The sequence below is a fragment of the Cynocephalus volans genome, chromosome 1 (assembly GCF_027409185.1).
Source record: "Cynocephalus volans isolate mCynVol1 chromosome 1, mCynVol1.pri, whole genome shotgun sequence".
NCBI classification, from domain to species: domain Eukaryota; kingdom Metazoa; phylum Chordata; class Mammalia; order Dermoptera; family Cynocephalidae; genus Cynocephalus; species Cynocephalus volans.
The window spans coordinates 219,482-240,979 of record NC_084460.1 but is presented as its reverse complement, the minus strand read 5'-3'; the positions used below and the strand labels follow the sequence as shown (position 1 = coordinate 240,979).

Sequence of the window (21,498 nt, the reverse complement as noted above, 5' to 3'; positions counted from 1 at the left end):
GCTGCATCTAAAGCTCTTTCTCCAAATGTGAGTGAGCGGAAAAGTGTGCGAGGGGCGCCCACACTCCTTTTCCTGGACCCGAGAGTGGAGGGGACACAGCCGCAGTAGTTGCCCGCGCCACGGCCTCGGGGCCTGGAGTCCCGGGTCCAAGCGGGCTCCTCAGCCGGTCCCCCACGGAGGCGCCAGGCCTGCTCCCGCTCCCTCTGACCTCTCTATCGCTCACGCCGGCCGCCCCACGGCTCGCTCTCCGCACAGCCGCCTTTGGCCTCGCTCATTCCTCCTCTCTTCCTCTCCCTCCGCCTCTCCATCTCTCCTTCCTTCCCCTCCCTCCCCCTTCTCCCTCCCTCCTTCCCGGCTCCCGCATTTCCCTTCGGCGGCCAGGCTCTGGCACCATGCTCCGGTTCCTCCGATTGCTGCTGCTCCTGCTGCTGCTGCCTCCCCTGCTGCCGCTGCCTCCCCCGGGGTCTCCTGAGCCCCCGGGCCTGACGCCGCTGTCCCCGGGGGGTGCCCCCCAGGCCCCCGACTTGCTCTACGCCGACGGGCTGCGCGCCTACGCGGCCGGGGCTTGGGCGCCGGCCGTGGCGCTGCTGCGGGAGGCGCTGCGCAGCCAGGCGGCGCTGGGCCGCACGCGGCGGGACTGCGGGGCCAGCTGTGCGGCCGAGCCGGGCGCCGCGCTGCCCGCCCTGCTTCCCGGCGTCCCGGGGCCCGACGCCGGGCCGGGCCGGGCGCAGGGGTCCTGGGAGCGCCTGCTCCTCCGCGCCGCGCTCCGCCGCGCCGAGTGCCTGACCCAGTGCGCGGCGCGGCGGCTGGGCCCCGGGGGCGCGGCGCGGCTGCGCGTGGGGAGCGCGCTGAGGGACGCCTTCCGCCGTCGGGAGCCCTACAACTACCTGCAGCGGGCCTACTACCAGGTGCGGGCGCGGGCCGCGCCGCTTCCAGGCTCCTACTCTACCCGAGCTGCTGTCCTGCTTCGAGCTGGCCGGGAGGGGCCGGAATACTAGCGCCCGGGCTCGGGGTGGGACTGGCCGCTGCACTTGAGTAGATCCGATCAGAGCCGCGGCGAGGACCTGCGGAGGCCGCGGACCGACAGCCCAGCGAGGCTGCGAGCAAACGGGGCCGGGGGCGGGGAGGGCCTCGGGCGGGCGGGAGGAGTTCGGAGGCGGAGGGAAGGGCCTGCACCTTCATTTCAGTAGGTCTCTTCCCAGGAGTGCCGCAGGGGGCTGGGGGCCGAAGGACGGGAAGTGGGGGGAGCGGGAGGGGTGCTTCACGAAGGCGAGAGGAGGAGGAAGGCCGGGAGCCCCTGGGGCCGCGGGCGCTGCGCAGCTACGGAGGCGGCAGCTCCTGCAGACGTGGCTGGGGGTGGGGGGAGGCCCTGGTTACACGCACCCCAGCTCAGGGTCCTAGAGACCTGCGGGTTTGGCGGGTCCCACCGGTCTCCCCTACTTCCCCACCTCGCTTAGCCGTCATTTTTATTTTGTCTCCCAAACTGAGGCCCTTTGTCCATGTCCCACCCACTCTGAAGTCTTCAGACCCCCTTCCCTTGGGTACCAGACTCCTGAGAGGCCCACCATTCTGGTTTCTAGGGGTCTGAAGGTTGAGAGGAGAGCAGACTGACTGACCGGTCCATAAGGCTCCCGGCAGTCCCAGAGTGTGTATCTGGGGTGGGCAGACTGGTGAGGGGCAGAGGTCTGACACCCCGCCTCGGGGCTTTGATTCGCTCATCCCTGCGCACCTCAGTTGAAGAAGGTGGACCTGGCAGCAGCCGCAGCGCACACCTTCTTTGTTGCAAACCCAACACACCTGCAGATGCGGGAGGACATGGCTAAGTACAGACGAATGCGTGGGGTTCGGCTCCAGAGCTTCCGGGACCTGGAGACGCCCCCACATTGGGTGAGACCCTCAGCACCATCCCTGTCTTGTCCCCAGCCTTTGACTGGCTGGATGCACAGACCTCACTGGACTGTGGCCCTGTGCAAGGCTGGGTATCAGGAGGTCTGGGTACTGGTCCTCAGTGATCCTGCATGGGGAGTCCTTCCCTAGGACTTAGTTTCCTTTCTAGACGGTCACTAAAGTCTAATGCTCTAACATCCTGATTCTGAGGCCCACCCCTATTCTTCCCCAAGGTCAAGTGGCACATGGAGTTTGTGCCCCAAATGAATGATACCAACACCCTTCTCTTTTCCACCCCCACCCCACCCCCGCTGCCCCAAGGGTCTCAGGTGACTCATTGTTCCCTCCTCAACAGGCAGCCTATGACACCAGCCTGGAGCTCCTGGGACGCCAGGAGGCAGGACTGGCACTGCCCAGGCTAGAGGAGGCCCTGCAGGGGAGCCTGGCCGAGATAGAGAGCTGCCGAGCTGGCTGCGAGGGGCCTGAGCAGCAGCAGGGGGCGGAAGAGGAGGAGGAGGAAGGCGCTGGACGCCAGGGGGGCCTCTATGAGGCCATTGCAGGTCAGGAGCTAGGAGAATGTGGGGCAGGGGGGGATTGGTGTCAGGGGAGCGTGCGCAATTGTGTACATCCTGCACAGAGCACTGGATTCGGGTCCTGCAATGCCGGCAGCGCTGTGTGAGTGACACTGCCACACGTCCTGGTCGCAGCTTCCCTGTCCCCGACTTCCTTCCCAGCCAGCTGAGGCGGCTGCACGAGGCCCATGCTCAGGGTCAGTTGGGGAAAGGTGGACCCTGGGAGTGACTGGGGTTGGAAATGGGGAGAGCAAAGATTTGTCTCTGATGGTATCCGGAGCCCCATCTCTCTATCCTTCCGCATGTCTCTGGATCTGTAGTTTCACTGTCAGGGTTCTGTGGGGACTGCCACTTCAGCAAGACTCTAACTTGCTGTCCTTCTTTGGTGCCGTTGTGAAGAGCCGAGGAGATGGGTCACAGCACTCCTCTGCCCTTGCTGCTTCTCACCTTCCTTTCTTCCCTCCTCTCCTCCGCTTCTTTGAGCTCTGCCAGCTCAGGTATGTGTGAGTACACTTTGGAAAGAAGCAGTAGATCTGCATGTCTGGCAGGAGGATGGGGGCTCTTGTGGTTGGTTGGCTGGCACTGGAGACCACCTTCTCCTGCTCTTCCTCTGTGCAAGGATTGCTGCTGTTCTCAGTCTCTGTCCCCAACCCCACCCTGTTACTCCATCTCCAGTGGGGAATCTGTCCCAGGCTATGGAAAATGTCCTGAGTGTTCTGCTCTTCTATCCGGAGGATGAGGCTGCCAAGAAGGCTCTGAACCAGTACCAGGCCCAGCTGGGAGAGCCGAGACCTGGCCTTGGGCCGAGAGAGGTAACCCCCTCCACACTTACCCCATATGGTAGCACTAAGTCAAACAAATATACCTGAGAAGTAACCTGGACCCCGCCTCCCATTCCAGCCTCTTACCCAGTTGCTCCAGTCACCAGAGGGAACCCCAAGCCCAACATCTGACTTCTGTCTAAACCCCTTGCTCCCCACATCAGACTGTACTTCCGAGTCCAACCCCCAGCCCCATCTCTCTTAACCCCACTCCTGCCCGCCCCCACCTTATGCTCATGTACACACACACACGCACATGCACACACACACACATGCACACACGCGCACGCGCACGCACACACACACACTCACACACACTCACACTCTCTCTCTCACTCACACATTCCCGCACAGACACGCTCCTCCCCCAGTATCAGCTCAGAGGACCATTGAACCGATGAACCAAGAGGCAAAGTGAAGAGCTTAAGGGGCACACAGACAGTCCCCTGGAACCCAGGCCACCCTGCTCCCTTCCTGTCCCACTCACTCCTTGTCTCACCTGCTTCTCCTGCACCCCTCCCCCACCACCAGGACATCCAGTGCTTCATCCTTCGGTCCCTGGGGGAGAAGAGGCAGCTCTACTATGCCCTGGAGCACCTGGGGACCAACTTCCAGGATCCTGTGAGTAACTCCACTCTTCTTCCCCCACTTGGCATGCCCAGGAGGGAGGCAATAGCAGTGCCCTACGTTTGTACGTCACATCAGTTCACCACAGGGTTTCCCATTTTTCCAAAATCTTGTGAGACTTGGAGAGGAGTCTATCATCCTAGTTCTACAGGGACAGAGGCAGTGTGCCTATACACTGACCTCACACAGACCTAAGTGTCAGTCCCATGTCTGTCACAAACAAGCTCTGGACCTCAGCTTGCCTCAGCCTTCCTTTCCTTACCTGTAGCTTGGAGTAATCACAGCTATCTCACAGGGCTGTTGGCAATATGTCATTAGATATAAAGTGCAGAGAGCTCTGTTGCTGCCCCTTTTACTACTCTTCTCGTAGTTATGAGAGGAGACAGAAGGGCGGAGGTGTCCACAGCTAGTATTGTAGCATAAAGCAGGCTTTCTCAGCCTCCTTGGCTCTATTGACATTTTGAACCTGATGCGGGGGAGGGAAAGGGGACTGTTCTATGTATTGTATGGTACTCAGCAGCTTCCTAGGCCTCTACCCAGTAGATGTCAATAGCACATTGACACCCATGACTTGTGACTGACTATCAGTAATGTTTCCAGACATTACCTAATGTTGCCTGAGTGGGGGGGAGAAGGGGGGGCGGACAAAATTGCCCTGATTGAGAACTACTGGTTAACTCAAGGACTCTGAAGCTAGTTTAAATCCTCTGTCACTTAGTAGCTGTGTGATCTTGAGCACGTCACTTTGCCTCTGTGTCTCAGGGCTCTCAGTTGCAAAATGAGCACAAGACTGTTGTGAACCTTAAATGATAAATTTCATTTCCATGTATAAAGCTCTTAGAACAGAACCTGGCAAATAGTAAGTGCTATGCAAATTCTTGTTGTTGTTGTTGTCGTTGTTGTTATTATTATTATTACAGAGGTTGGTCCAGTGCCCAGGTCTTCTGACACTGAGTCCAGGGCTTTTGCTGTCTTCACCTTCCCCTCTGCATACAGGAGGACCTTAGTGTGGTAGTTTAGAGTCTGACATCAGGAATTCCAGGGGCTGGACTTGGTGGGTGATGGCACTTTTCTTGACTGTCACAGGATCCCTGGACCCCAGTGGCCCTCATCCCTGAGGCACTTAGAGAAAAGCTCAGGTAGGAGATGCCCTGTGGCGGGAGGGACCTGGCCTGAACTGGAAGATTGGGGAAGGGGTTCTGGGGGCCTGGGTCTGGACTGTCCTGTACATCCACTGAGCATGTCTCTCACCCCTGAGAGAGGATCAAGAGAAGAGGCCTTGGGACCATGAGCTTCCGCAGCCAAAACCCTTAACCTACTGGAAGGGTGAGTTCCTGGGAGGGCAGGAGGCAGGAGCTGGAGGGTCTGGGTGCTGTCAGCTATTGCTGGGCCTCTCCTCAGGGGATCTTCACCACCTCTCCCTGTCCCTTCCCCTGTAGATGTGCTCCTCCTGGAGGGAGTGACCTTGACTCAGGATGCCAGGCAGCTGAATGGGTCGGAGCGAGCAGTGTTGGACGGGCTGCTCACCCCAGCTGAATGTGGGATTCTGCTACAGCTGGCCAAGGTAGGAGGACCTTGGAGCACAGTCACTAATGAGGGAACCTCAGGCATAGCTGCTTATTCTCTTGCTGTTGGTCTGTCCCCTCCCCTATTCTGCTGGTCATTGGAGAGTGGGAACCAGGCTTACCACTACCTCTCAGCCATGGACAAGTTCCTTTCCCTCTTAATTTAGCTGACATAGGGTGGTCATTCTTTACAAAGGAATTTTGCTAGAAATTGATGGGAAGAAGAAAACAAAAACACAAAAGCATAAAATGGGTGAATATGCAGATAAGGATCCTTGGTTAGCCGAGTTGAGTGACTGGCTTGGGTGAGGGCCCCGCAGGCCCACAGGTGTTGCTTTGCCTCTCACGGATTTGTCACCCCTTTTCCCTTGGGTGATGGAGCCACCAAAGATTACTCAAAGCCCATCTCTTTTGAGTAGTGAGAAGCCCCAGAAAGGGGTTAATATCCCAGGACCCTCAAGCGTGAGGCATCCTTCCATTTGGGAAATTAACCACGAATTGGGTTCTCTTCCTGCATTTATTCTCCAGACCAAAAAGTTATAGGAAGATACCTAAGTGGAGTTTTGTTAAGTACAGTTTAACAAGTTTAACAATAGAAGCTGGTAACATTCAATAAGTCAAGCAAGGTGACCTTCTGTAATGCAATTTGCAACAAAGGCTTGATTTTAGCAAGCATTCTCTTCTTACCACAATTTCCCAGGATCTTTACATATCAGTCAGTAACTTGTCTTTGAGCCAGCAGCCTTGCTGTGTTACAATTCTTATCTTGCAACAGAGACTTAATAGCCTGAGGAAAATTTCCTGTCCTTTGCAAGGTCAATATTTGAAACTGCAAGGCTTTGGAAAACCAGGCCCTGTGAAGCACAGTTGCTTTATGAATCCTCTACACACAGGCTTCCTTTCCCGTCAGTTGCATCCCCTCCTTGTTTCGGCCGAATGACTCACCAGGTTGAATCTACCATTTTATGAAGCTTCAGTCCTCATTCTAGGCAAGTGTTCATTCAACACACACTCACTGAGTACCTGCTGTGTCCTCAAAATGGCTAGGTTCTGGGGAGGGTAGATGACCACAGACTCTGCCCTTTGGGAGCTCATGCATAGAGGAGACAGACAAGGAGACACATAATTAGAGCAGGTATAAGTTTGGTAAACAAAGTATGTACTCATCTAAATAGAAGCACTGAAATGCAGAGTCATAGAAGGCTTTCCAGAGGGGGTGGCATTTGAGCTCAGTCGCAAGGATGAGTTAACCCGGCAGAGAAGGAGAGGAAAGTCAGTCTACGAGGGAGAACAGGTGCATTCTGGGAACTGCAGGGGCGCACAGGGGTTAAGAGTGTGGCCAGCTCCAACAGTTGTTACTTGTGTGACCTTGGGCAATTTATTTTAACATCTCTGAGCATAGCTTTCTCATCTATAAAGTGGGGCTAATAACAGTGTTTTTGTCATAGAGTTGTTGTGAGGATAAATGAGTTAGTACATGGTAAAGCTCTTACAAGAACATAGAAAGTGCTTGGTGTTGGCTGTCACTGTTATCTTCAAGAGGCAGCATAGGGAGAGCACCCAGAGGTGAAAACCCAGGACAGCAAGGACCTTCTGTACCCTACCAAGGAGTTTGGACTTTATTTGGAGATGGTAGACAGCTATTGAAGGATTTAAGGAGGGGTTGACTTTTGTGTTCCTGTACAGCCTCCAAGTGCAGGGTCTGGAGTCACCATCCTGTAGAACAGGGGGATCCCTCTGGTGGCAGTGTGTAGAATGCAATGGGAAAGAAGATGGGGGAAACTTCTGGAAGGGATTAAAGAGTACCACTGCCTTAGGTTAGATCTTCATTTCAAGGGAAACAGAGGAGAAATATTTAGAAATTTGAAGATAGAGAAGTTTAGGGCTAAATCTGTGTGGAAGATGATGAGAGAGAATGGAGTCAAGGGTAACCCCCAAATATTGGACCCTCTGTTTGCTCCTTGGTCACACTAAACTCACTCTGGCCTCAGGACCTTTGCACTTGCTGTGTTCTCTGCCCAGGATATTTCCCCCTCAGATAGACATGTTGTTCCTTTGCATCATTGGGTTCCATTGTAGATGTCACCTCTTCAACTGGCTGTCCCCTGATGCCTGTCTGGACACTCTCAAGGTTGTAACCCTGTTTAATTTTCTTCATAGCACTTTCTCCATCTGAATTTTTCTGATTATGTTTTTGTCTATTTATTTACTTGTTATCTCAAAATATAAATCCCATGACAGCAAGGACCTTTTCTTGTTCACATTTGTGTCCCTAATGCCTAGAATGGTGCCTGGCACACAGCAGGTACTCAGCACAAATTTGTCATAGATGGTTGGGTAATTGGGACTCGGTGTCAAGAGGCGGTGGAGCCATGGTGTGTAGACTGTCTGAGAGAACATGGCGTGTGGCAGAGGTCAGACAGTGATACCCCAGCTGATGCTGTCCCCTACCTCGAGTCAGCTTCCTGCCAGGACCTGGCCCAGCTGCTGAACTTCTTGTTAGGGTCCTGTTTCCACAGAGGCTCATCAGGGCTTAATGATCAAGCCCTTCCTGTCCAGTCCCCAGCTCTGCCCTACTACCCCAGCTGTCCTTCCCTTCTCGGAGGCTCCCTCCCCGCTGTCAGAAGCTCTCCACAGTTCTGTCCACAGTCCTCTCTGCAAATGAGATTCCAGACCTTTACCAGAGAATGACAGTCTAGACAACCCTGATAATGGTCATTTTCTCAGAAAAGGTGGCAGCTCAGGAAAAGGAGCCACAAGAGAACTAATGGAGCTTCTAGTCTCTTCCAGGGAGTGGGAGGACTGGAGGGAGGGTCCTATAGCCCTGTGGGCAGTGAGGTGGACCGGGCAGAGTGACTCCACAGTAAACTGCCTTCCTATTTAGGATGCAGCTGGGGCTGGAGCCAGGTCTGGCTACCGTGGTCGCCGCTCCCCTCACACCCCCCATGAACACTTTGAGGGGCTCACGGTGCTCAAGGCTGTGCAGGTGAGAGGAGGCACCATGACCCAGTCCGATACTCACAACCGAGAAGAGGGTATTCAGGAAGCTGGGCTCCAGGGCCTGGGCTTCTGTGGAGGAGCTGCCCTGGGACGGGGACAGCCTGAGCCCTGGGCCCAGGGTTGAGAAAGGAGGTGTTCTGAGACGCAGGGGCCTGGGTTGTTCTCATGGAGCTCATCGCAAGAGCAGTTTGGGCTGATGGATGGAGCTGGGTGCTGAGAGACTCCAGACCCATGGGTGGAGAGCAGTGGAGGTAGGGCGGGGTCTGGGCCGAGGCTGGGGCCACCCTTCCATGGTTCCTCTCTCTCTGCCCTTACTTTCATTGTCCGCAGCTGGCCCAGGCTGGGACTGTGGGCAGTCAGGGTGCTAAGCTGCTTCTGGAGGTGAGCGAGCGCGTGCGGACCCTGACACAGGCCTACTTCTCCCCGGAACGGCCCCTGCACCTTTCCTTCACCCACCTGGTGTGCCGTAGCGCCATAGAAGGTAACCACCAGGGACCCCAGCTGCTCCTCCCCGACCTCGGCCCCTGTTGGGCACTGTACACTCTTGGCACCCCCAACCTGTGTGTGTTTCAGTCTTCACTCCAGAAAGACTTTGACTCCCCTGCCCAGGTAGAGGCCTTGCTTCTCTGTCAAGCTGTGACCCCAGAGCTGCTGGGTGGATGAGGGTGACATGCGACCACGGGACAACAGATAGGCATGGGGGCACAGAGGCATGCAGCAGACCCCTTTGTGTCCTAGGAGAGCAAGAGCAGCGCATGGACCTGAGTCACCCAGTGCATGTGGACAACTGTGTCCTGGACCCCGACACCGGGGAGTGCTGGCGGGAGCCCCCAGCCTACACCTATCGAGACTACAGGTGGGCAGCCAGGCAGAGGTCAGGCAGGTGGGCAAAAGTCATCCCACAGCAGGCCTGGGCCTGGATTGGGTCTCACTGCCTCCTGTCTTCTCCCCCCCTAGTGGAGTCCTCTACCTCAATGATGACTTCCAGGGCGGGGACCTGTTCTTCACAGAGCCCAATGCCCTCACTGTCACGGTACGTGGGGTGAGGGTTGTGGGGTGTGACAACAAGCTGGGAAAGGGCCCAGCTGTGGGGTCAGGATTCAAAACAGAAGGTTCCCAGAGGCAAATGCAGGGAAATGGCTGAGGCCACCTTAACCCTTTCCCTTAACTGCCTCCCCAGCCTCCTTGCCACTGTCTGTGTTCAGGATCTCTAACAGTGGAGGCTGAGAAGGCTCCCCAGTGGATCTCTAGTGGATCTGCTAAAGGAGGGTGGGTGAAGCACAGCCTGCAGGGGAACCTCTAGGACCCCAGGTCCCTATTATAGGGAACTCGAAATAGTTGTTCCTCCCGCAGCGAGATAAGCAGCACAGATGCTGGGGCCACTGAGACTTGAGTTCAGGTTGTGGATGTTAACCTTTCTGAGCTTCCGTTTCCTCAGTGAGGGTGGTAATTATAGCACCTATTTTAAAGGATAATTATAAAAAGTCATTTATCCTGCTGCCCATAAAAAGGAAAAAATTTTAAAAAGCCATTTAGATGATGTATACTTAAAAGAATGAACCAGTGCCTGATAATAATTAACAATGAATGAATGTTAGGCAGGGGCTAGCCAGTTAGCTCAGTTGGTTAGAGTGTGGTGTTTTAACAAGGTCAAGAGTTCAGATGCCCGGCCAACCACCAAAAAAAAAAAATGTTAGGTGGTATTACCTACCATTCCTGGATCATGGAAATGTCTAAGTAGACACCAGGGGCTAGAATTGGGTAGGAAGAGAGAGGCAGTGATTTTTAATTCTTACCCAATCACTTCCTTCTCTACTTATCCACCTATAATCCAGGCCTTCCTCAGGGTGGAAAAATGTGTCCAAGATCCTTATCCCCTCCTACCCAGAGTCTGGTACCGTGCTCACATCCTGATGGCTTCACACCCTGGGTTCAAAGGGTTGAGCAGGAAAAATCAGGGCACCAAGGGGAGGGAACCAGCAGGAGACCCTTGGTGGAGGCCCCTTCTCCCTTTGGCTTCCAACTCCTTCCAGTGCCCCAGTCTGGCATTTTTGCTCCCCAAGTTGAGGCCGATTTCCCATTTGCCCCAAGCCAATTCCTGAATTAAGGAGCAGGAATTGATGGGCAAGAGAGCTGACCCTCCCTGTGCCTCCTGCCCACATCCTGCTCTCGGGAGTGAGGCCAGGTTCTCAGGGATGGCCGGTCCCTGCAGCTGACCCTGCCCTCCCCCCAGGCCCAGGTTCGCCCTCGCTGCGGACGCCTTGTGGCCTTCAGCTCTGGTGTGGAGAATCCTCATGGTGTATGGGCCGTGACACGGGGACGACGCTGCGCCCTAGCACTGTGGCACACATGGGCACCTGAGCACAGGGAGCAGGTGAGGAGTGGGGGTAGGAAGTGATGTGGCTCTCCTGGTGTGGAAAGGGTGGGCAGGCAGCCATTGAGTAGGCTCACGGGTGGGGGCAGGCGCTAAGATGGTCCAGGGAAGGTGGATGCAGGGGATGGATTGGGAAAGTCTCCTCCACACACCACCCAGGAGTGGACAGAAGCCAAACAGCTGCTGCAGGAGCCGGAGGGGGAGGAGGACGAGGAGGATGAAGAGATGCCCAGCAGAGACCCTTCCCCAGAACCCCCCAGCCGCAGGCTTCAGCGGGTCCAAGACAAGGCTGGAAAGCCACCTCGGGTCCGGGAGGAGCTGTGAGCAGCTGAGCCAGCTCATTGTGGATGTGGCCTCTTGACTTGTGAAACGTCACCTCCATGCCAGGACCCACAAGAAGTCCCCATGTGACATCAGGAGCAGAACAGCGAGCTGTCTGTCCCTGCCTCTCCACCATTTGGGGATCCACAAGGATTGCTCAGCCCTGAGCTCAGAGGACACTGCACAGACTAGCCCAGAGCTTGCCAGGCCTGGGGAGCCCAGCTTGGCCTCACTTGATGGACCTGTAGCCCTAAGACAGAGGACACTATGCATCCCTGAAAAGAGATGGCAGGGGCAGGAGGCTGACTGCTTTAAATGAGGATGAGAGGGCGCACTAACACTGCTCCCCTCCCAGCCTGTGTAATAAAGAATGTTAAGACCACTCAGCCAGGGGCCTGTTGGGTGTATCACGGTTTCTGTGGTGGCTGTGGCTGGCCTGGGAGAAGACAGGTGTTTTGGGGCCTCCCAGAAGTGAGGCCACTTGAGTCTATGATTTGTCAGGGAAATCTCAGCCACCTGCTCCCCTCATGCAAATAGACCCAAGCCCCTGACAGCTGCTCCTTGGGCCTCCAACTCTAAGCCCTGTCTTCCCTCTCGGAGCTCAACTGAGACTTAGGGCCGCCTGAGCCCTCTGGCTCTTGCTTTCACAGTCCCAGCAGGGCCCCAGAGTCATGGGATCATGGACAGGACCAGACCCCAGACTGGCAGCAGGGGATAGGGTTACCCTCCCTTTGTAATCCTTTCTCTGCCCCAAACGGGCAGGCCTGTCCATCCTTCCCCTGTACCTCTCTCCCCCACCCAGGATCAGACCCAGGGGCAGCTGGTTGGGGTTTTTGAGAAGAAGGATTATCCAGATCAGTCCCTTCTAATCTAGCTCCTGCCTGTACCCTCCATATTCAGCATAACCCTCTTCCCCCACTACCCTGAGCTAAGGAACACAATTTGGGGTATTGACATTGGGGCCATCCATCACCCTTATATCCTGGCTCCCGGACTGTGTACTAAGTGAGCCCTGGCTGCCGGCATCGTCCCCACGGGTGGGGGCCACTGGAGCTGTGCTTGCTACTGCTCCTTTGCACCCCTCCCAGACCCCAACCCTTAATCCTCACAGCTTTGTTCTAATCCTATGGGGCCTGATGCTCTTATCTCTGCCTGCAGACAGACTGACCAGGGGAGCACCCCTGCACCTCCTCCCTCTCAGGGCTTGTGGGGGCTGCTCCTCTGTACGGCCCCACACTCCCCGCCTCTCCTCCAGGTTGGGCCCAAGTCTCTCTGGAAGCCACGCACCTCCCTCCCTCTCTGTCCTCTCCCCGAACCCCTGCCAGCTGATTTCATTTGCCTGACGTCTTCGGCCCTACCCTTCCCTGTCCGTGTCCTGTCCCCACTCCCCTCAGTCGGGGCCGGGCCAGGCCAGCTCCTCTGGCAGCAGAGCCGGGGCAGGTGACGGTGACGGGCGGGCGTCGCAGCTGAGGGAGTGAGGTGGTGCCCGGGAACCGGAGCTGGAAACCTGGGAGAGGTCCAGCCAGAGCCCAGGTAAGAGGGAGCTGGCCGGGGCTCTGCTCTCTGGAGCTGGGGGTTGCAGGGAGGGCTCTGGCAGGGCTGGGGCTGGATGCCCAGGACTCCAAACTTGGAGGGCCTATCTGGGTAGGTAGCACAGGTACCCAGTCATGCCCCAATTCCTCAGGAGTCTGGTGTGGGGTGTGAAGGATGGAAAGATGGCCCGGTGGGGCTTCCCCAACACCTACCCCATGTTCTTGGCAGGAGCCAGAGCTACCCCTTGACCTGTCAGCCATGGGGGAGATGGAGCAGCTGCGGCAGGAAGCAGAGCAGCTCAAGAAGCAGATTGCAGTAACCCCAGAACCCTCCTCTGGGGACCCCAGAAAACAGGACTGGGGACATGAGGGAGTATAGCCTGGAGGGAAGGGGGCTGGGTTCACTCTTGAGTGACACCTTAGAGACCTCCGATCTAGAAGTGACCAAAGACTTTCTGAACTTGGATCTCATATCTGAGACTCCCCCCAAGCCCTGCTCCCCATGCTCCCCCGCAACATACCGCCCTGTCCCTCCCCTGATGTCTGTTTTCCCTGCAGGATGCCAGGAAAGCCTGTGCTGACATTACTCTGGCAGAGGTGAGACCTCCCAACCCCTTAGGGCAGAGCACGAGGAGAGGAAAGGAGAGCTCCCTGACCAGCAACAACCTGGTGTTTGTACAGCGTGTCCTTGAGTGAGGAACGGCATTAATTTATTCACTCAAAAAACATTAGTGAGACCTGCTCTGGGCCAGGCACCATATTGAATGCTAAAGACACAGACGCTTGTCCATAAAACAAGAGCGACCACACACCCCTCACAGGGCTGTGAAGACAAAGAGAGTAAAAGTAGTTTGTAAATCATAATGCCCTTACCGAGTCCAGTTGCTAGTTGTCTAATACTGTATTTCATCAATTCTAAGATGCACATTTCTTTACATTTTGACAACTCTGAAATCAAGATGCATCGAACAATGGATGCTGCCTTACTGTTATAATTGGCAGCATTTTTTCTCTCAGTGATACATAAAATAGTGGTGCTTCTTAGAGTTGACAACATCTTAGATTGGGTTAAATATGTGCATAATACAAGTAAACACTTACCATGAGCCAGACACTGGGCTAAGTTGCTTAAGTACATAACTTCATTTAATTTTCATGACAACCAGGTAAGGTAGGTGCTATGATAAGCCTCATTTCACACCTTGAGGAAACAGGCTCAGAGAGGTTAAGTAACTTGCCCGAGATAACAAAGCAAGTAATGGCAAATCAAATTTGTTGACTCCGGAGCTCCAGCCTAGACCACAAGGGGCCTAGGACCACAGTTTTTGAGAGGTGCAGTTCAGAATGGCGGTGACATCCTGAGCAGCCAGTTAAAGAGTTGGCCATGCTGCAGTGGTGTGTGAGAGCAGGCGCCACGGGCTCAGGAGAACCAACTCTGTGCTTCTCTTCTCAAGTCCATGTTCGGTGACCTCACACTGGCAGCTTGAAATTGGTCAAGGTGGGAGTATTTATATCATGGCACTGGAGAGGCGGTTGTTAAACACTTAGCAACACACCACTGGCCTTGCATGTATCTGTCTCCCACATCAGTCTAAGCTGCTCCAGGGCAGGGACTTTGTTCTCTAAGGCTTGGGGGCCTGCCCTAGAGCCTGGTTCAGAAGAGGAACTTGTACAGATCAGTCGCGGTGACAGACATCTGGGTATGTACCCTGCTCACCCCAATATCTAATGCCTCTTTCTCCGCAGCTGGTGTCTGGCCTAGAGGTGGCGGGACGAGTCCAGATGCGGACGCGGCGGACATTAAGGGGGCACCTGGCCAAAATCTATGCCATGCATTGGGCCACTGACTCCAAGTGAGGCTTGAGAAAGTCCCCGGGGGGTGGGGAGGCAGCAAGGAGAGGCTTGGATGACGTGGGGTGCCCTCTCCCCAGGTTGCTGGTCAGTGCCTCGCAAGACGGGAAACTCATCGTGTGGGACACCTATACCACCAACAAGGTACTAGCCCTGCCTCCCCAGCCCTCTGCCACTGCATCTTTCTTGGGGGTACTATGCCTACCCGTCTCGGCCCCTGCTCACCTGGGAGCTCAGCTCAGGTTCTGCCTCTGCCCAAACCCACCCTCCCTGCAGGTGCACGCCATCCCACTACGCTCCTCCTGGGTCATGACCTGTGCCTATGCCCCGTCAGGGAACTTTGTGGCATGCGGGGGGCTGGACAACATGTGTTCCATCTACAGCCTCAAATCCCGTGAGGGCAACGTCAAGGTCAGCCGGGAGCTCTCTGCTCACACAGGTGAGCAAAAGACCTTCCCTTCCTGTCCTAAGGGACCCAGGGAACCCCAGGTCCCTGGCCAGTCATGGCTCTGCAGCCAGGGCACTGTCCTTCTAATCACCTCCAGGTTATCTCTCCTGCTGCCGCTTCCTAGACGACAACAATATTGTCACGAGCTCAGGGGACACCACGTGGTGAGGGCTGAGAGCTGTGGGTACTGGGGCTTAGGAGGAAGCCCTGTCTTGGGTGCGTGGCCCTTCTCTGTGACCGATTTCCTTCCTCCCGGCAGCGCCTTGTGGGATATTGAGACTGGGCAACAGAAGACTGTGTTTGTGGGACACACGGGTGACTGCATGAGCCTGGCTGTATCTCCTGACTTCAAACTCTTCATTTCGGGAGCCTGTGATGCCAGTGCCAAGCTCTGGGATGTGCGGGAGGGGACCTGCCGTCAGACTTTCACTGGCCACGAGTCGGACATCAATGCCATCTGTGTGAGCACCCCGTCCTGACTCCCGGGACCCCCCAGTATACCCCCTCACCCTGCCTACGCTCCCCTAGCCCTTTCTTTAACTTTTAATTTTTCACTTTGAAATAATTTCACCTTACAGAAAAGTTTCAAGATTAACAAAAAGAACTCCCATATACCCTCCACCCAGATTCACACTGGCTTTGTCCTTCTCTGTCTGTAGAGAAATAGAGAGCCTGACACACACACTGAGATACACTTAGATATTTATTTTTTCCGGGTCTTTTGGGAGTAGGTTGGAGATGTCGTGCCTCTTTCTTTACCCTTTAAACAAGGCCTTTCTCTAACATAGCCACAGCTAGCCACAGCACAATTCTTAAAATCAGGGAATTTAATATTGACACAGTCCTTATTTAATACTCCACAGTCCTTATTCAAGTTTCACCAGCTATCTCAAAATTGTCCTTAATAGCAATTTTTTTTCTGTCCAGGATCCAATCCAGAAACATGTATTGCATTTCTTTGCCTTATCTTTTTAGTCTCCTTTAAGGTGGAACAGGTTTTCCACCTTTCTTTGTCTTTCACGACATTGACATTTTTGAAGATCACAGACAGGCCAGTTTTTGATGGACTTTCCCACTGTTTGAGTTGATCTGACATTTTCTCATGATGGGATTCAGGTTATGCATTAGTGCCTGGCCCTGTTCTTACACACCCTGCTGCAGCCCACTTGTGGGGTCTAAGAGTCTGGGACACTGGGCAAGCCTTGGCGCTCCACCTGCGACATGCAAGTGATGCCTGCCCGCAGCGCAGTAATGAGGAACCGTGAGGGGTGCAGGGGAAGCTACCGGCATGCAGCTGGTGCGTGACAAATGTCAGCAGCGAATAGCCATGCTGTGGCTCCTCCTCACCCCAGGCCAGGGAAGGGACAGGCCGGAGGCTGAGAAGCAGCTTGCCCTGGAGCCATCAGGCGGGAGCCAGGGCGCATGCAGGAGAGGTGGCGGGCTGCCTCAGGTCTGAGCCCTGATCCTCGTGCCGCCTGTGCCCTCAGTTCTTCCCCAATGGAGAGGCCATCTGCACGGGCTCAGACGATGCCTCCTGTCGCCTGTTTGACCTGCGGGCAGATCAGGAACTGACTGCCTACTCCCATGAGAGCATTATCTGCGGCATCACGTCCGTGGCCTTCTCCCTCAGCGGCCGCCTGCTCTTCGCAGGCTACGATGACTTCAACTGCAATGTCTGGGACTCCATGAAGAACGAGCGTGTGGGTAAGGACCAGCCCCACCTATGCCACCTCAGCTGGAAGGCCCCTCCCCAGTCCTCCCTCCCGGTTCTGTACACTCCTACTAGCTCCCCCTGGCTGGGACCCTCTTTCTGCTCTTCCCTAATTACTGGATAACTCTACCACTGGAATCCAGTACCCCTTGGTTCCCAACCTAGGACCATCTTCCTCAAAGAAAAGTTACCCTAAGCATCCCTTCTCCACTGCCCAATGCTGAGGCTGCTCCCTGCCCAAGGAGCTCCTTTTGGTCATCCCATACCTGTGGACCTCGAGTGGCCAGTCAGTTCTGAGTTCCTGAGGTTTTGGGGGCATCCACTGAAGGAAAGAGCAGCCTCAGGCAACTATGGAAATGAGCAGAATCATGGAGACCTGGAGTGAGCGGAGGGCCCTGACTCCACCTAGGGCCTTAGTTAGGATCAGCCTGGTCTAAACTGAACCAGACAGTGTGGCTTCTTCCCTTGGGAGAGGCCAGGTGCTGAACGAAAATAGCACTAGAGTCAGGATCCAAATCCTGATTCTGTTGCTTACTTTCTGAGTGCCCTTGCACAAGCCACTTCTCTCTGGCCTCAGTTTCTTCATCTGGAATCAAAGGAATGGACGACAGGATTGCCTTCTCTGTTCTCCAGTGCCCATCAAGGTGTCACTGGTTTTTCTTACAGCACACTGACACTTCCAACCTTTCCCTATCTGCCCCTTGCCCTTCCTCCAATCCAAGTTCTTCATAAATTGTCAAGAGAATCCCCTTCCCTTAGGGCTAATCCTCTTTCAGTCTCAGTCTCCTCCAGGGACTGAGACTTCAGCCTACCCTATCCTATCTAGGATTCCTGGGTACATGCACGCACCCACACATGCACTGCTTTCCAAATCAGCAGAGGAGACAGTCTAACTCCTTTCCCTCTTCCTCAGGCATCCTTTCTGGTCATGATAACAGGGTCAGCTGCCTGGGGGTCACAGCTGATGGGATGGCTGTGGCCACTGGTTCCTGGGACAGCTTCCTCAAAATCTGGAACTGAGGAGGCTGGAGGGAGCTGCAATGCCATGAAGACACTCAGCTGCCACCTTCCCCTTTCCAGTCGTTTTCAGGTTTTCTCTTCTGTATCCTAGGTGCCATTCCCACTAAGTTTTCTCCCTTGAGGGCAGAGAGGAATATGGGGAATATGCCTTTGGGAGGCAGCATCAGGGACACAGGGGCAAAGAACTGCCCCATCTCCTCCCATGGCCTCTCCTCCCCATAGTCCTAACAGCCTCTCCATTAATGAACGAGGACAACCAACCCCTCCCGAGCCCTTTGCTGGCCCAGCAGGCTTCCAGCCTGAAGACCCAGGCCCTAGGATTCCTCTCCCAGAGCCACTCCTTTGTCTAGACCTGGCTGTAGGGCATTTGGCTCCATGATTATGGCTTTGGCACCACCAGGGTCCTGGCACCCTTCTCCTTCTACCTTCTTTTTTTCCCTGCAATAAAGTGTAGTACCCTGGAGCTGGCAAGTTAGTTCAGTTGGCTAGAGTGCTGTTATAACACTGAAGTCAAGGGTTTGGATCTCCATACCAGCCAGCCACCAAAACAAACAAACAGATGCAAAAAAATGAAAACAAAAAAATAAAGTGTAGCACCCTTGTACATCTGTGATGTTTGGCTTCCACCCCACTTCTGTTCCAAAAAGATCCAGGTCCCACGTAAGGGCAATAAAGTATTGCAGGTGCTATGATAAAGGTTAGGTACTGGACAGCTTGTGGGCAGAAAGAAGGGTGAAGGCAGAAGCCAAAGCCTCACCCGGGGAGGCCTGAGATAGGTTAGGAGGAAAAGGCTTCACCAGGTGGCCGAGGCAGTGTGTGTGCAACACTTCACCACAGCCTGCCTATGGTGCATATGCATGTGTTTGTACAGGAGGATTATACTAAGAAGGAGTCAGATTATAAAAGGCCTTGAACGCCAGGGCAATGGGAACCGCTGAAGAGTTTCAAGCAGGGTAGTAACATGATCAGTTACTCTTCCCATAAAGGGCGCCCTAGCAGCAGTGTAGATGGAGGAAATGGAGGGAGGAAAGACTGGCACTAGGGAAACAAGATAGGAGGCAGGTGGCAAGAAATGTAAGAGTGACAGGACAGAGCAGCAAGGGAGAGGGATTGGGAAGAGATTAAAGACAAAGAGTCTCCAGGATTTAGTGACCAAGTGCTAGGATATGGAATATTGAAAGGGAAGGATTTGAGAAGATGGCCAAGGTTTAGGTCTGGGCAGCTGGGTAGATAATGCTGTTATTTACAAAAGTAGGGAATAAGAGGATGAGGAATAGCTTTTGGGAGAAGATAATAAATTCAATTTTAGACAAACTGACCTTGAAGTGCTTATAGGGCAGCTGGATAAAGGTCAGGGTTAGAGAGAGACCTAGAAGTTACCAGAATATAGGTAAGTGATAATCAAAGCCCTAGAAGTAAACACCAATGGAGAGGAAGGGGAGAGGGCCAAGGAAGAGCCTTGGGGAACACCACAATTTAAGGGAGGTACACAAAAGAGGCTCAGAAGTATCAGTGGGGGGACACTGAGGCCAGGGACACAGCTCTCCAGGCTGCCGTTCTACACTCTGAAGATTCAGTGCAAGGTTTAGGTATAACTTTTTAAAGCATTTAAAACCACTTCCTTTAATATACAAGAAACACATAAGACACAAAGAAAGTCCAATAAAGCTCTCAGTCCCAGAGTTGGCAGTTTAGGAGGAGTCAAAGAAAAAAAAATCTCTCCTAGTCTTCCTGGGAAAGAAGGGGTGAGAGGACACAGAATATATCACCAGGCGCTGGGTGAGTCCAGTGCTAGGGCCATGCAGGGTCTAGTTCTCTACCAAAGGAAAGTGCTGATTTTCCTTGTCCTGGTCCTGGCTTTGCTCCCATGCTCGTCCTCCAGTTTTCAGAAGTCGTCCAGTTCCTTCCTTTAGTTCCCTAACATTTTCACTTAGAGGAGAAGGCCGCTTACCCTGCAAAAGGCAGTATATGAGTTGGGGGGTGGCGAGCGGGGTTGTTGTTCAGGAGAGCGAAGATCTAGGTAAAAGGCCTTCCCACCTTCTATGTTGGATATCCTAGTAATAGCTTTTACCCTCTCTGCCTTTACCTGTCTTGGTGTCAGGGCCCCGGGTGAGTTGTCATCCTGCAGGATGGTGAGGGGGGATCTCCCTAGTACCTTGCCGTTTGGTTTCCATCTATTGCACGTAGAACCTAGAGCGGGTAAGGAGTTACAGCAAGAACCCAAAATTAGGGGCTTACAGTTTATCCCTCCCACACTCATCCACGGACATTCCCAGAACATTATTCCAGTTTCTCTTCCCTATATCTTGCTAGATTTTGTACCTGAAGATCGGGGACTCTCAGGGTCTCTCAAGGGCTTGTCTGAGCTCTGGCTGGCCACAGGGGTTTCTGTGAGCTGTCTTATTTCTTCCTTGGAAAACAGCTGTTTAGAGGGGAGCTCACTCTGGTTCCCAGGTATTGTCTGGTCCTCAACGGATAAATGGGTACCCAGAGGCAAATCCAATTCAGAAGATGAAGGTGCCCCCAGGGGTAGAACAGGCTCAGGGGTAAGATTCGATTTGGAGGCTGCAGTCTCAAACACTTCATTCAGCTGTTTCGCCAGTGGGCTAGGAGGATCTGGAGGAAAGAAGTGAGGTGAGCAGTGACTATCTGATAGAAATGATTCAGCAAGGAGGTAAAGTACAGGAGCCTTAGGACTCACGCCTAGGTGGGCGAGGGAGTGGAAAGAGGGAAATCAGGGTGAGATGGGTCCAAAGCAGGAGGACGGAGGTCCCTGTAAGGAGAAGCCCTGAGAGTAAGTGGCAGCCTCATTAGCATTCCTGGGCCCAACACTTACCTCCGCTGCTGGTCTTCATAGGTGTCCGTGCAATGCCAAGGGTAGGAGAGCGGGGATCTGAGTCCTGGGCCTGTTTAGGACCCTCTAGTTGTTCCCCTGCTGGTAGGCTTGGCTGTGGAGAGCTCTCCACCTGTCAGGACCATAGGCTAGAACGAGTCTGGGCCCTGACTCTTCTCTCCTCCCCATTTCCAGGCAGGAATTGCCAAGGCTCTCAGACATTCGGTCTACCCCACGCAGAATGAGAATGTGGAAAATAAGGAGGGAGGGAGGGGTAGGGGAGTAAAGACTCTCTCAGATTCAGGTTAGGTAGAAGCCCAAGAATTCAGACGGTTTCTCTGCCTCCTCCAGTTCGGCCTAGAGTACCTGGATGGGAGTGCGCAGGATGCCGGCACTAGGTGAACGGGGGTCCGCCACTCGAGCCAGATGCTTGTTGTACGGCGGAGGCCGCGCCGGGGTGACTGGGACGCTCTTGGCCGAACCCATGTCAACCAGGACGGGAGGGTGGGGGGCAGGGCCCGGCCCGGGGCGAGGAGGTGATGCCTGTGAGAAGAGACTCGGGTCTCAGCCCTTGCCGCGACCATGTCGGACCTCTGACACCAGACCACCCGATCTTCCCAGTATTCAGCCGAGGGACCTCCTGGCCCCTGGGCCAGAGGCCTCTGAAGGGTTAATGACGAGTGCGGCTGAGCGAGCAGCTTATTCTGGGCCTGCCGGGCCCTCTAACTCATCCATTGATTTATTCAAATCGCTTACCGGGCCCCGATTCCTTTGCGTGCACAGCAGCTCGAGGATCAACCTCCGAAGGTACGAGTTTCAAACCTCCCGCGACGCCCTCTGCCCTGACCCTATTGGCTGAGCAGACGTGGACTCCCATAGGCCCGCTGTATGAGACGCGCCTCCAGCGCAGGAAGCCATTGGTCCGGGAGGACGTCT

At 54.6% G+C, this 21,498-nt stretch overlaps 3 protein-coding genes across 4 annotated transcripts; 2 read left to right on the top strand and 1 right to left on the bottom strand.

The window, feature by feature from the left end:
• Positions 1–392: 392 nt before the first annotated feature.
• On the top strand, positions 393–11,493 carry P3H3 (prolyl 3-hydroxylase 3). The gene is made up of 15 exons (XM_063105677.1): positions 393–908; positions 1,735–1,887; positions 2,243–2,447; positions 2,525–2,656; positions 3,135–3,271; positions 3,812–3,901; positions 4,994–5,046; positions 5,166–5,233; positions 5,347–5,471; positions 8,357–8,458; positions 8,803–8,953; positions 9,211–9,328; positions 9,430–9,505; positions 10,706–10,846; positions 11,006–11,493. Exons 1-15 carry the CDS (start codon positions 393–395, stop codon positions 11,168–11,170), a joined length of 2,232 nt encoding a protein of 743 aa, XP_062961747.1. The 3' UTR covers positions 11,171–11,493.
• A 1,465-nt stretch (positions 11,494–12,958) lies between these two features.
• Positions 12,959–17,815, top strand: GNB3 (G protein subunit beta 3). 2 transcript variants are annotated; one of them, XM_063103423.1, is made up of 9 exons: positions 12,959–13,015; positions 13,258–13,296; positions 14,446–14,552; positions 14,631–14,694; positions 14,827–14,989; positions 15,096–15,159; positions 15,258–15,459; positions 16,486–16,702; positions 17,623–17,815. In XM_063103423.1, the coding sequence occupies exons 1-9, from the start codon at positions 12,959–12,961 to the stop codon at positions 17,727–17,729; spliced, it is 1,020 nt and encodes a 339-aa protein (XP_062959493.1). In that variant the 3' UTR covers positions 17,730–17,815. The 2 variants fall into 2 exon arrangements, with proteins under 2 accessions (XP_062959493.1, XP_062959489.1); XM_063103419.1 differs by having other exon boundaries at positions 15,096–15,162.
• Positions 17,816–19,421: 1,606 nt separating this feature from the next.
• Positions 19,422–21,474, bottom strand: CDCA3 (cell division cycle associated 3). Its single transcript, XM_063103432.1, has 6 exons — positions 21,319–21,474; positions 20,929–21,105; positions 20,566–20,695; positions 20,052–20,345; positions 19,816–19,919; positions 19,422–19,681 (listed from the first exon to the last, which is right to left on the bottom strand). Exons 2-6 carry the CDS (start codon positions 21,046–21,048, stop codon positions 19,538–19,540), a joined length of 792 nt encoding a protein of 263 aa, XP_062959502.1. The 5' UTR covers positions 21,049–21,105; positions 21,319–21,474; the 3' UTR covers positions 19,422–19,537.
• Between the last annotated feature and the right edge of the window lie 24 nt (positions 21,475–21,498).

Bases quoted from the DNA above. Each gene is read 5' to 3' on its own strand.
- GNB3 (XM_063103419.1), top strand. From the start codon at position 12,959: ATGGGGGAGATGGAGCAGCTGCGGCAGGAAGCAGAGCAGCTCAAGAAG. The intron at 13,016-13,257 runs GTAACCCCAGAA...TTTTCCCTGCAG, and splicing joins AGCTCAAGAAGCAGATTGCA to GATGCCAGGAAAGCCTGTGC. The intron at 13,297-14,445 runs GTGAGACCTCCC...CTTTCTCCGCAG, and splicing joins CTGACATTACTCTGGCAGAG to CTGGTGTCTGGCCTAGAGGT.
- CDCA3 (XM_063103432.1), bottom strand. From the start codon at position 21,048: ATGGGTTCGGCCAAGAGCGTCCCAGTCACCCCGGCGCGGCCTCCGCCG. The intron at 20,346-20,565 runs GTAAGTGTTGGG...TCTTTCCTCCAG, and splicing joins TATGAAGACCAGCAGCGGAG to ATCCTCCTAGCCCACTGGCG. The intron at 19,920-20,051 runs GTACAAAATCTA...TACCCGCTCTAG, and splicing joins TGAGAGTCCCCGATCTTCAG to GTTCTACGTGCAATAGATGG.
- P3H3 (XM_063105677.1), top strand. From the start codon at position 393: ATGCTCCGGTTCCTCCGATTGCTGCTGCTCCTGCTGCTGCTGCCTCCC. The intron at 909-1,734 runs GTGCGGGCGCGG...TGCGCACCTCAG, and splicing joins TGCAGCGGGCCTACTACCAG to TTGAAGAAGGTGGACCTGGC. The intron at 8,954-9,210 runs GTAACCACCAGG...TTTGTGTCCTAG, and splicing joins GTGCCGTAGCGCCATAGAAG to GAGAGCAAGAGCAGCGCATG.